This window comes from Hemitrygon akajei, chromosome 11, assembly GCF_048418815.1.
Source record: "Hemitrygon akajei chromosome 11, sHemAka1.3, whole genome shotgun sequence".
NCBI classification, from domain to species: domain Eukaryota; kingdom Metazoa; phylum Chordata; class Chondrichthyes; order Myliobatiformes; family Dasyatidae; genus Hemitrygon; species Hemitrygon akajei.
In genome coordinates, this window is record NC_133134.1 from 166977846 (window position 1) to 166990364 (window position 12519).

General features: G+C 43.5%; 1 protein-coding gene across 3 annotated transcripts in view; it reads left to right on the forward strand.

Annotated features, from left to right (window-relative positions):
- Window positions 1-12519, forward strand: part of raly (RALY heterogeneous nuclear ribonucleoprotein) — a 93180-nt gene that overhangs the window by 51306 nt on the left and 29355 nt on the right. For 2 of the 3 annotated variants that reach the window (XM_073062178.1, XM_073062180.1), the window contains exons 2-4: window positions 6232-6496; window positions 10711-10783; window positions 11249-11299. In XM_073062178.1, coding sequence (XP_072918279.1) covers window positions 6241-6496; window positions 10711-10783; window positions 11249-11299 — 380 coding nt within the window. In that variant the 5' untranslated portion in view covers window positions 6232-6240. Of the gene's footprint in view, window positions 1-5210; window positions 5312-6231; window positions 6497-10710; window positions 10784-11248; window positions 11300-12519 lie in introns of all 3 variants that reach the window. The other variant, XM_073062179.1, reaches the window with a different exon arrangement.

The window sequence follows — 12519 nt, forward strand, 5'->3', positions numbered from 1 at the left end:
TGAGGACAGAGTGTGGAAGAAGAGGTTAGTGCCATTAAACCATTACGTTTCATAAAAATTCGACGTGGGAAGAGTTCGACGCCGGGGATCGAAGGACAACGACGTGGAAGAGAATTTAAATTGCCTTAAAAAGTCTCTCCTTTTAAATGGACTGTGAGCTTTTGAACTTTCGGCATACCGCTTTAAAGAACTGTTTTTTTTTCAATACCGCTTTAAGAACTGTTTGAACTGCAACGCTATTAAGAACTGTGAATCTGCCACACAGCAACTGTTTTCCGGTTACGCTAGTGTTTGTTTACTTTTGGGGGGTTTGTTTTCAGTGTTTAATAAACGTGTTAATTGTTATAAAAACCCTTGCCTAACTCATATATATTTATTGTTGCCTGAATACGTAACATAAATATGGGGGCTCGTCCGGGATTGGATTGTTTGAGTTTAAATGCTTGTTGAATTTTGAGTCGGTGTTTTGGAAACGGGGAATACTAGATTCTTTTGTTTGTTTGGCTTGTGAGTGGTATTCGGCAACAATGAATATTGATGAGTTTCTGGATTCGCCAGCCACGGATTTGTTAGCGAAGGCGAAAAAAACTGAAGTATCTGAGATTGCTAATAGATTGCAACTTAAAGGTATTTTGAAGACAACATCAAAGGCTGTAATACAGAGAAAAATCGCATCACACTTTGTGGCTTCGGGTGATTTTGATGAATCGATTTTAGAATCGTTTCCAATAAGTAATATGGAGATACAGTTGCAAATTGAACAAATGAAGTTGGATCAAAGTAAAGCAGAATTGGAGCATTATAAATTGGAAGCTGAACAGAAAAAGAGAGAGTTTGAATATGCAATGGCAGAATTAAGGTCTGGGAATCAGTCTTCTGATTCTAAAAAACCGTTTGTTGCTAGCCAAGAAATTAAATTGGTCCCTCCATTTAGTGAAACAGAAGTTGAAAGATATTTTCAACATTTTGAAACTATTGCTCGGATGTCAGACTGGCCGAAAGATAAATGGTCAGTGTTGTTACAGAGTGTAATTAAAGGTAAAACGCAACAAGTTTACACAGCTTTAACTGCTGCGCAAGCATTAGATTATGATATTGTGAAAACGAATATTCTCAAAGCATACGAATTAGTCCCAGAAGCTTATAGGGAAAGATTCAGAAGTTTGAAAAAGTCTGTGGAAAAGACTTATGTGGAATTTGCCTATGATAAAGCTGTGTGTTTTGAGAGATGGGTTTCTTCTAAAAATGTAAATGGGGTCTATGATACATTGAGAGAGCTGATTTTAATGGAGGAATTTAAAAGAAGCATTCCTGGTGAAGTAAGGACCTACTTAAATGAGAGGGATACTGATAAATTGCAGGACTGTGCTAGATTAGCTGATGAGTATGTTTTAATCCATAAGAATAAATTTCCTCAGGGTAGAATTTTTAAGAGGAAAAATAATACGGAGACTCAAGGTAAATCAGAAATTAAATCAGAGGTTAATGAGAAAGGTAAGGAGGAAGAAAAACCTGTGAAGGAAAGACAGTTTGGTCTTATTTGTAACTATTGTAAGAAGCCTGGCCATGTAATAGCTAACTGTTTCAAATTGAAAAAGAAAGAGAAGGAAGCAGTTCCAGATGCTTGTGTGCAACATACTGAAGCACCTGTAAAGTTACAGGGTTTGGTAAACACAAATGAGGATTTGTTAGAGTCTGACCAAGTTAGAAAGGGATATGATCATTTTATAACTGAAGGGTTTGTATCCTTGAAAGAAGGATCTACTCTGGTGCCAATAAAAATCCTTAGGGATACTGGAGCTTCTCAATCACTGATGTTAGATAGTGTGTTGAAGTTTAATGAAGAGAGTGATACTGGTGAGGTAAATTACATAAGAGGTGTTGGAAGTGATTTACATAAAGTAAATTTAAAGTCAGGGTTAGTTACAGGATTTGTTAAAGTAGGATTACAGCATAGCTTACCTGTGAAGGGTATTTCTTTATTGTTAGGTAATGACTTGGCAGGTGGACAAGTTTTTCCTGAAGTACATTTGACAATGGAGTCAGAGGAACCAGAGATGAATTCTAACACAGATTCTTCCTGTGTTGTGACTAGAGCTATGGCTAAAAAAATTGATGTGCAGAATGAGGTTGTGACTCATGACTGTTCAACTCAGGATTCGAGTTTTGAGGATGTTTTTAGAGACTTTTTTACCTTCTTGTTTGAACAAGATTCTGGGAGTAAGTCTGACTATGAACATTTATCTCTGTCTCGGAAGAAGATGATTACAGAGCAGAATAGAGATCCTGAGATTATAAAATTAAGGGAACAAGCTTTACTAGGTAGTGAAATTGAGAAGGTGTCAGTAGGATATTACTTGGGAAAAGGAGTGTTGATGAGGAAGTGGAGGTCGCCTACAATTCCTGCAGGTGAGGAATGGAATGTTGTTTATCAGGTAGTTGTTCCTAAAGTTTATCGAAATGAGATTTTGACTTTAGCTCATAGTGTGCCTTTAGGTGGACATCAAGGGGTAAGGAAAACTGTGGACAAGATTTTAAAACATTTTTACTGGCCTGGTCTAAGAAAAGATGTGGCGATGTTTTGTAAAATGTGCCATACTTGTCAAATTGTGGGTAAACCAAATCAGGTTACACCAGTAGCTCCATTACAACCTATTCCAGCATTCGGTGAAACGTTTTCTAAAGTTATTGTAGATTGTGTTGGTCCATTACCAAAGACAAAAACTGGTTATCAGTATTTGTTGACTATCCTGTGTACTTCGTCTAGGTTTCCAGAGGCAGTACCACTTAGGAATATAAAAGCTAAAACTGTGACAAAGGCTCTTATAAAATTCTTTACTTATTTTGGATTGCCTAAGGAAATACAAACTGATCAAGGCAGTAATTTTATGTCTGGATTGTTTCAACAGATAGTTTATAAATTGGGAGCTAAGCAAATCACTTCGTTTGCATACCATCCAGAATCGCAAGGTGCCTTGGAGAGGTTTCATTCTACCCTCAAGAATATGATTAGGACATATTGTGTGGAAAATGAAAGTGACTGGGATGAGAGTATAAACTTACTTTTATTTGCAGTAAGGGAATCAGTACAGGAATCTTTAGGTTTTAGTCCATTTGAACTTGTGTTTGGGCATAGAGTTAGAGGACCTTTAGCTTTATTGAAAGAACAGTGGATTAGTAAGGAAGTGCACACTAATTTGTTGGACTATGTTTTGAAATTTAAGGACAGGTTACATAAAGCTTGTAACTTAGCCAAGGAAAATTTAAAGTTGGCTCAGGAGAAAATGAAAACTTGGTATGATAAAGAAGCTAGGATGAGGATGTTTAAGCCTGGAGATAAGGTGTTGGTTCTTTTCCCAGTGCAGACAAATCCTTTACAAGCTAGATTTCATGGTCCTTATGAAATTGTGTCTAGAATCAATGATGTGGATTATGTAATAAAAACTCCAGATCGTAGAAGGTCAACACAACTTTGCCATATAAATATGATTAAACCATATTTTGGGAAACAATCTGATACTGTGACTGTTGTGGTTAGTGAGAATGAGTTTGATGTAACTGGGAACATGATAGATGATTCATCTGACTTTCATTCTAAATCTAACATTGTTTCTGTTAGGTTACCTAATTTGACCATTCTGGAAAATATGGATGAGAAATTAGCACATTTACAGCTAGAGCAGCAACAACAGATGAAGGAATTGATTTTTAAGTATAAGGATTTGTTTCCAGATGTTCCGAGAAGGACTACTATAGCTTCACATGATGTAGATGTTGGAGATGCCAAACCTATTAAACAACATCCATATAGGATGAACATGGAAAAATGTGAACTTGCTGAGAAAGAAATTGAATACATGTTAGAGAATGATATTATTAGACATTCTAACTCGAATTGGAGTTCGCCATGTGTTATGGTGCCAAAACCTGATGGTAGTATTAGGTTTTGTACGGACTATAGGAAGGTGAATGCTGTAACGAAAACAGATGCATATCCAATTCCTAGAGTAGATGATTGTGTAGATAAAGTTGGAAAAGCAAAGTTCCTTACAAAGATTGATTTATTGAAAGGGTATTGGTGTGTTCCATTAACGGACAGAGGTAGAGAGATTTCTGCATTTGTAACTCCATCTGGGTTATATGAGTATAATGTTCTTCCATTTGGGATGAAGAATGCCCCAGGTACTTTCCAGAGAATGATTGACTCTGTGATTCAGGGATTGAAAGATACTGATGCTTATATTGATGATTTAGTGACAGGAAATGATACTTGGGAAGCACACATAATTGCGGTGGAGAAATTGTTTGAAAGGCTTTCAAAAGCTAACTTAACTATTAATTTAGCTAAGAGTGAATTTGGACATGCCACTGTGACTTACCTTGGTTATGTTGTGGGTCAAGGTAAGGTAGCTCCTGTTCAGGCAAAAGTTCAGGCAATTTTAGAGATTCCCACTCCGACGGGGAAAAAAACTCTCAGAAGATTTTTGGGAATGGTAGGATATTATCGAAAATTTTGTAAGAATTTTGCTAATGTTGCCCTTCCATTAACTAACCTTCTGCAGAAGAATGTGAAGTTTGTGTGGACAGTGCCTTGTCAGGAAGCATTTGAAAAATTGAAAACAATGATATGTCAACAACCTGTGCTTCAGGCACCTGACTTTGGAAAACCTTTTTCATTAGCTGTAGATGCTCGTGATGAGGCTGCGGGAGCAGTATTGATGTAAAGGAATGAGGGTGATGAGGTTGATCATCCAGTAGCTTACTTTTCTAAGAAATTTAATAAGCATCAAAGAAACTATTCGACAATAGAGAAAGAATTGTTATCTCTTGTTTTAGCTTTAGAATATTTTGAGGTATATGTTGGTACAACTCAAAAACCACTTATTGTTTACACTGATCATAATCCGTTAGTTTTTCTGAGTAAGATGAAAAACAAAAACAGAAGATTGTTAAATTGGAGTTTGATGTTACAAGAGTACAATATTGTGATAACTCAAATTAAAGGTAAAGATAATGTGGTTGCTGATTGTCTATCTCGATGTTGAATGTACAATGTAATTTTTTTTTGGAGTAGTTTTTTCTGATTGTAACACTCCTACTGTATTGTGAGTTGTAAGCTGTTATATGATGGTATTGTATATTGTGTATGTTATATAATTTATACATTTGTTTTTCTTGTAAGTAATTGTTAAAATTTTTGTTCTTGTCAGACCAAAAATGTTTTTTTTTGGAGGGAGGTGTAACGTATCCATGACGCGTGACAGTGGTACCCTTGTCACGTGACTGGGGTTGAAGCTATACTGGACTTGAGGTAATGGTCTTGTGATGGTGGAGTGATGTCATTTTCCCGCCAGTAGAGGTCATGTGACAGGTTTTTTTTTACAGGGTATAAAAGGAAGACCCACCCTGTCAGGTGGGGCAGTTCGTGGCTGGATTTGCCAAGCTGACTTCATGTCACTGCGTGATTTAATGTGATGACGCAGTTTAGTTGAAAAATGAAGTTTTATATAATGCCTAAAGTTTAAAAGGTCATTGCCAGCAGTTTCTTTGCTGGTGGAGAGTGAAGATAAGAATTTGGAAGATAAAGATCGAGGAGAATCGATTTTCGACGGTGGATTGGTTTCGACCTTATTTGATTCTCATTCGGAAGGATTTCGTTGACTGTTCTCGTGTTAATCTCCGCTGGGATAGCGGGAGATTGAGGACAGAGTGTGGAAGAAGAGGTTAGTGCCATTAAACCATTACGTTTCATAAAAATTCGACGTGGGAAGAGTTCGACGCCGGGGATCGAAGGACAACGACGTGGAAGAGAATTTAAATTGCCTTTAAAAGTCTCTCCTTTTAAATGGACTGTGAGCTTTTGAACTTTCGGCATACCGCTTTAAAGAACTGTTTTTTTTCAATACCGCTTTAAGAACTGTTTGAACTGCAACGCTATTAAGAACTGTGAATCTGCCGCACAGCAGCTGTTTTCCGGTTACGCTAGTGTTTGTTTACTTTTGGGGGGGTTTGTTTTCAGTGTTTAATAAACGTGTTATTTGTTATAAAAACCCTTGCCTAACTCATATATATTTATTGTTGCCTGAATACGTAACAATAGTTTCCATAAATTCTGTTGTATTTATTAATTTTCTGGTAAATGCTTGCAAGAAAATGAATTTCAAGGTAGAATACTTACTTCGGTAAAATATTTGACTTTGACCTTGCACTCTGCCTTTATTCGCGTTGGAGGTCAGGACCATGTCGCTGAAGCTACAGACCAGTAACATCACCAACAAGAATGATCCCCGGTCCATCAACTCGAGGGTCTTCATCGGGAATCTCAACACAGCGGTGGTGAAGAAATCTGACGTGGAGACCATCTTTGGACAGTACGGCAAGGTGGTGGGCTGCTCTGTTCACAAGGGTTACGCCTTCGTGCAGTACACAAACGAGAGGACGGCACGCGTGGCGGTGGCTGGGGAGAATCGGCGAGTCCTCGCCGGACAGACGCTCGGTAAGACTGACAGGAGTGGGAGATTAGGGAGCTGTCAGCTTCCAGTCCCGGGGCAGTGACCCTGTCCAAAACATGAGGAATCCTGGGAATGTATTCATCGACTACTTGGGACAGTAAACTCACTGCCCTCTCCACTATAGAGTATCACAGCCTAAACACTCACTGCCCTCTCCACTATAGAGTATCACAGCCTAAACACTCACTTCCCTCTCCACTAGAGAGTATCACAGCCTAAACACTCACTGCCCTCTCCACTAGAGAGTATCACAGCCTAAACACTCACTGCCCTCTCCACGAGAGAGTATCACAGCCTAAACACTCACTGCCCTCTCCACGAGAGAGTATCACAGCCTAAACACTCACTTCCCTCTCCACGAGAGAGTATCACGTCCTAAACACTCACTGCCCTCTCCACTAGAGAGTATCACAGCCTAAACACTCACTGCCCCTCTCAGTGCATCACAGCCTGGTGCTGTTCCTCCAGAGGGAAGAGATCTTTGGTCCATGAGACATGGGAGTAGAGTTGAGCCATTCTACCATTCCGTCATGGCTGATTTATTGTCCCTCTGAATCCCATTTCCCTGCCTTCCCCCTTTCATCTTTGACTTTATCAAAAATCTCCCAACCTGTGGATTAAGTTTACAGCTGGGGAGAAGAAGGGGAGAGGGTTTGAGGAGAATGGGGGAAGAGTGAGAGGGGCAGGGAGCAGAGAGAGAGCTGGGAAGAGGGAGCATGTCAGAGAGAGGAGGAGAGGTGAGTCGAGTGAGGTGTGGTGAACGGGGAGAAGAAAAGTGGTGGGGAGAAGATAGAGAGAGGTGGGGAGAAGAGAGCGTGAGGGGAAGAGGGAGAGAGTTGGGGAAGGGAGAGGTGGGGAGAACGGAGGGAGATAGGGAGTGAAGGAGGAGAGTCAGAGTTGGGGAGAACAGAGAGGGAGGGTAGAAGGGAAGGGAAGTCAAAGGTAGGGAGGTGAAGAAAAATCGGGAGAGGGTGGAAGGAAAAAAGAGAAATGAGGTAGAGTTGGGCACTGGGAGAAGGGGAGAGGAAGTTGAGGAGGAGAGACGGAGAGAGTTGTGTGGAGAACAGGGTGAGGCATGGGGCAGTCCAGAGAGGGAGTAAGAGGGAGAGAAGGGAAAGTGTGAGAGAAGGAAAGGTGAGGCAAGAAAGAGTTGGAGAGAGGGATGGAGAGAGAGAGAGAGAGAGAGAGAGACAAGGAGAAGTGAGTTAGAGGTGTGGAGTGGGAGAAGGTGGGAAGGAGTTGGAGAGAAATGAAGAAAAGAGAGATCGGGGAGGCAGGGAGAAGGGAAAGGTGGGAGAGAGGCGATGTGGAGAGAAGAGGGAGAGAGGAGTTGAAGAGAAGGAAGCAGGGAGAGGAGGGAGCTGAGATGAGGATTAGAGAGAGAGATGGAGAATGGGGAGGGAGGTGGGGAGAAGAGGAGACAGAGAGATAGGGGAGGTAAGACAAGGGGTAGGTAGCGGAGAGGGGGAGGGTGCCGATGAGTCGAGGGTGGGAGAGAAGAAGAAAGATGGAGCTGGGGAGAGGGAATGGAATTAGTTTGAAGACAAGACAGAGGGTTGGGGAGAAGAGGAGGGGTGGGTGGGGAGTGGTTGAAGGAAGGAGAGAGGTGAGTATTGGGAGAGGTGGAGAGTAATGGGCGAAGAGAGAGAGAGGTGGGAGAGAGGAGAATGGCAGAAATTGTTCTAGTGCTTTCACCACCAACAATCTAATCACCTGTTTTCAAGTTGTGAGATCTTCCTCTCACGGCTGCTCCTGCCCCTGGCTCTCGCCCAGGGGTTAGACTCGTGTGAGTGACTACACTACTGATGTGCCTCGTGGGCTCTGGGATATCCTGGGGTTAGGAAAGGTGGCTAGAAAGATGCAAGTAAAACTCTGACTGAGCAATTGGGACGTGCCAAATCCACTGGGAGATGGAATAACCTGCAATTCCTGGTTTGGGGCTGGAATACCGGACTCGAATGGAAACCGCTGCAACAATTCTCCAAGGTCGAGTGATGGGAATTCCCTCTTTCCTCCTCACATTCCCCGGACACGGCCTGGAAGACCAGACTTTTCCTGTGATCTCGAGTTTTATTTTCCATTTTATTTATTTAGAGATAGGGAAGGGAACAGGCCTTTTCAGCCCAACGGCTCGTCAGGAACGGCTCGCACCACCCAGAAACCCACCTATTTAACCCTGGCCTAATCTCGGGATAATTTCCAATGACCAATGAACCTACTAACCAGAACGTCTTTGGACTGTGGGAGGAAACCCACACGTCACCGGGAGAGCATACAAACTCCTGACAGGCAGTGGCAGGAATTGAACTCTGAACTCTGATGTTCTGACCTGTAACGTTGCCGTGCCAACCACCATGGACCAAGTGAGGAAATCCTTGTCTGGAGAAGCCCCATGGGTGACCCCATCTTTAATTACCACACATCCCGGGACGGTGGGGGGTTGTTAGAGCTGGGGTGTTAGCCTTGGATTCCCTGAGCTGGTGCAGCCTCTCCCCTTACCCTTTCCCCCAGCCACGCCTACACCTTATTAGTTATGACAAGGGGCCACATCTGTTAATGAGAGCTGATCTGTCAGCACAGCTGAATGTTTAACCATATTAATGAGTTTGTTGAAATTCAGGAGAACTTAATGCTCTTATTTTAAGTTCTCAATCCATAGTATTAGGTTTTCCACCATCTGAATATTTGAAAACCATTTCTCAGGGTCCTCTTCCCGATCTGATAAGATACCGGCTACGATTCTGCCAGTGAGATCATCTATTACTTTTTCTGCAAGTTCCAAATGCTTGTCATTATCTCTCCAATGTTCATACTCAGATTCAGAACACAGAGCATGAAACATTAGAGCATAGCCCAGGCCCTTTGGCCCACTATGTTGTGCCAACCCTTTATCCTACTCCAAGATCAATCTAACCCTTTCCTCCCGCATCACTCTCCATTTTTCTTTCATCCACATGCCTCGTAAATGCCCCAAGTGTAGCTGCCTCTACTTACCACCAGCACTGGCGGGCTGTTACACGCACCCATCACTCTGTGTGTAAACAATTATCTCTGAGGTCCCTCCATGTACTTTCCTCCAATCACCTTAAAGTTATGCCCCCAATTCAGATTGATTTGTTCAGATTCTTTTGACTTTACTTTGAATGTGAAAAGGAAGGGGGAATTTCAAACTTGTAAGGGGTCACACATTTCACCCGGAATACGGTGAGCCTTTTCCCCAAGTAGGAATCATCAGTGGGACTCTCTAGCTCCAGGGTGGTCGAAGCAGAGTATTTGAATATTTTAATATCTTCAGTTCAGAGATGAGAGATTCTTGCTAGCCAAAGGGTTGAGATATTCCCATGGGCAGGGTCAAGTCAGTCATTATCTTATTTAGTGTTAAAGTGGGCTTAGACCATCTCCCCTTCCTTTCCAGTCCTGAAGAAGGGTCTCGGTCCAAAACGCCAACCGTTTACTCTTTTCCATAGACTCTGCCTGGTCTGCTGAGTTCCTCCAGTATTTTGTGCATGTTGCTTTAGGCCATATGGAGCAGAATTTGGCATTTGGCCCATCGAGTCTTCTCCACCAATTATGGCTGATTTATTATCCCTCTCACCCCCACTCTCCTGCCTTCTCCCCTTAGGGACCCTGACTAATCAAGAGCCTATCCACCTCTGCTTTAAATATACCCAGTGACTTGGCCTCCACAGATGCCTGTAGCAATGAATTCCACAGAGTCACCTCCCTCTGGCTGAAGAAATTCCTCCTCATCTCTGTTCTAAAGGGACGTCCTTATATTCTGAGTCTGTGCCCTCTGGTCCGAGATTCCCCCATGTCCACTCTATCTAGGTCTTTCAATATTCAATAGATTTCAATTAGATCCTCCCTCATGTTTCTAAGCTCCAGTGAGTACAGGCCTAGAGCCATCAAACACTCCTCATACATTAACCCTTTCATTCTGGGGGTTAGTCTCCAATGGCAGCACATCTTGAGGGATCTAGTGACCTTCTCCTGCTCCTCATGGATAAATTTGTGTGATCTGTCTGGGTGTGATGTCTCAGCACTAGAACAGAGCATACGCACATTAAAGGCCTTGTCAACATCCATTGCTGTAACTCTATAGGGAATGGACTAGGTGAGCTGACAGCTGGCCACAAACTGAACATCTTGTGTGCGACAGGCAATTTATGACACATCTGGCTTTGTTTCTCTCCCACAGATATTAACATGGCCGGTGAACCCAAACCCAATAGACCCAAGGGACTGAAGCGCCCCAGTTCTACTCTGTACAGGTACCATCAATCCGCTGACCGTTACTGCGTCTGGTGACCCGTGGGGGCAGCACTGTTGTTACCTGAACTGGCCTGAGTCGGCAACGCAGCCATTCGCCCCTACCTGTCCATGCTGGGGTTTGTAATGACACCGACCTCTCTCCATAAGACACAGGAACAGAATTAGGCTATATGGCTCATCGAGTCTGCTCTGCCATTCCATCATGTCCTACGTACACCGAGAGTGGTTGATATCCAGAAAGCACTGCCTGAAGAGGAGGTGGAATCTGACACAACCACAATGTTTAAAAGACACTTAAATAGGCAAGGCAGAGAAGGATACGGTTCTGCCATGGGCAAGTGGATTAGTGCTGAGGGTCAGGGAGGTCAGCATTGCTGTGATGGGCAGAAGGGCCTGTTTCTGTGCTGTGTGACTGTTTACACTTTTGCTTCCAGTGATTAACCTTGTCTCCTTTCTCCTCTAAGCACCAGCTACGACTTTGCTTATGATTACTTCAGGGATGATTTCTACGAAAGGTACGGTCTGGTTTGATTCTGCCGCTATTCAGTCCTCCTGATCTGATTGCAACGAGAGTCCTGTGCATCCATTACAAAAGCTGCAGGCAGCTCTGGCTTGGGTGCTCCCTCATCTCTGGGTCTTACCAGAATTAGGCCATTCAGCCCATCAAGTCTGCTCCATCATGGCGGATTTATTATTCAATTTGTTTATTACTCAACCCTATTCTCCTGCCTTCCCCTCATAACCTTTGAAACCCTTACTAATCAAGAACCTATCAACCTCCATTTTAAATATACCCAATGATTTGGCCTCCACAGCCGTCCGTGCCAATGAATTCCATGGATTCAGTACCCTCTGGCTAAAAAGATTCCTCTTCATCCCTGTTCTAAAGGGATTTCTTCTATTCTGAGCCTGTGCCCATTGGACCTAGGCTCCCCCTCTATTGGAAACATCCACTCTGTCTGTGCCCTCTGCTCCTAGACTCCCCCACTGCAGGAAACATCCTCTCCACATCCACTCTGTCTGTGCCCTCTGCTCCTAGACTCCCCCACTGCAGGAAACATCCTCTCCACATCCACTCTATCTGTGTCCTCTGGTCCTAGACCCCCCCCCCCCCCCCACTATAGGAAACATCCTCTCCACATCCACTCTGTTTGTGCCCTCTGCTCCTAGACTCCCCCACTGCAGGAAACATCCTCTCCACATCCACTCTATCCGTGTCCTCTGGTCCTAGACTCCCCCACTATCGGAAACATCCTCTCCACATCCACTCTATCTGTGCCCTCTGGTCCTAGACTCCCCCACTGCAGGAAACATCCTCTCCACATCCACTCTATCTGTGCCCTCTGGTCCTAGACTCCCCCACTGCAGGAAACATCCTCTCCACATCCACTCTATCTGTGTCCTCTGGTCCTAGAATCCCCACTATAGGAAACATCCTCTCCACATCCACTCTGTCTGTGCCCTCTGCTCCTAGACTCCCCCACTGCAGGAAACATCCTCTCCACATCCACTCTATCTGTGTCCTCTGGTCCTAGACTCCCCCACTGCAGGAAACATCCTCTCCACATCCACTCTATCTGTGTCCTCTGCTCCTAGATTCCCCCACTATCGGAAACATCCTCTCCACATTCACTCTATCTGTGCCCTCTGGTCCTAGACTCCCCCACTGCAGGAAACATCCTCTCCACATCCACTCTATCTGTGTCCTCTGGTCCTAGACTCCCCCACTGCAGGA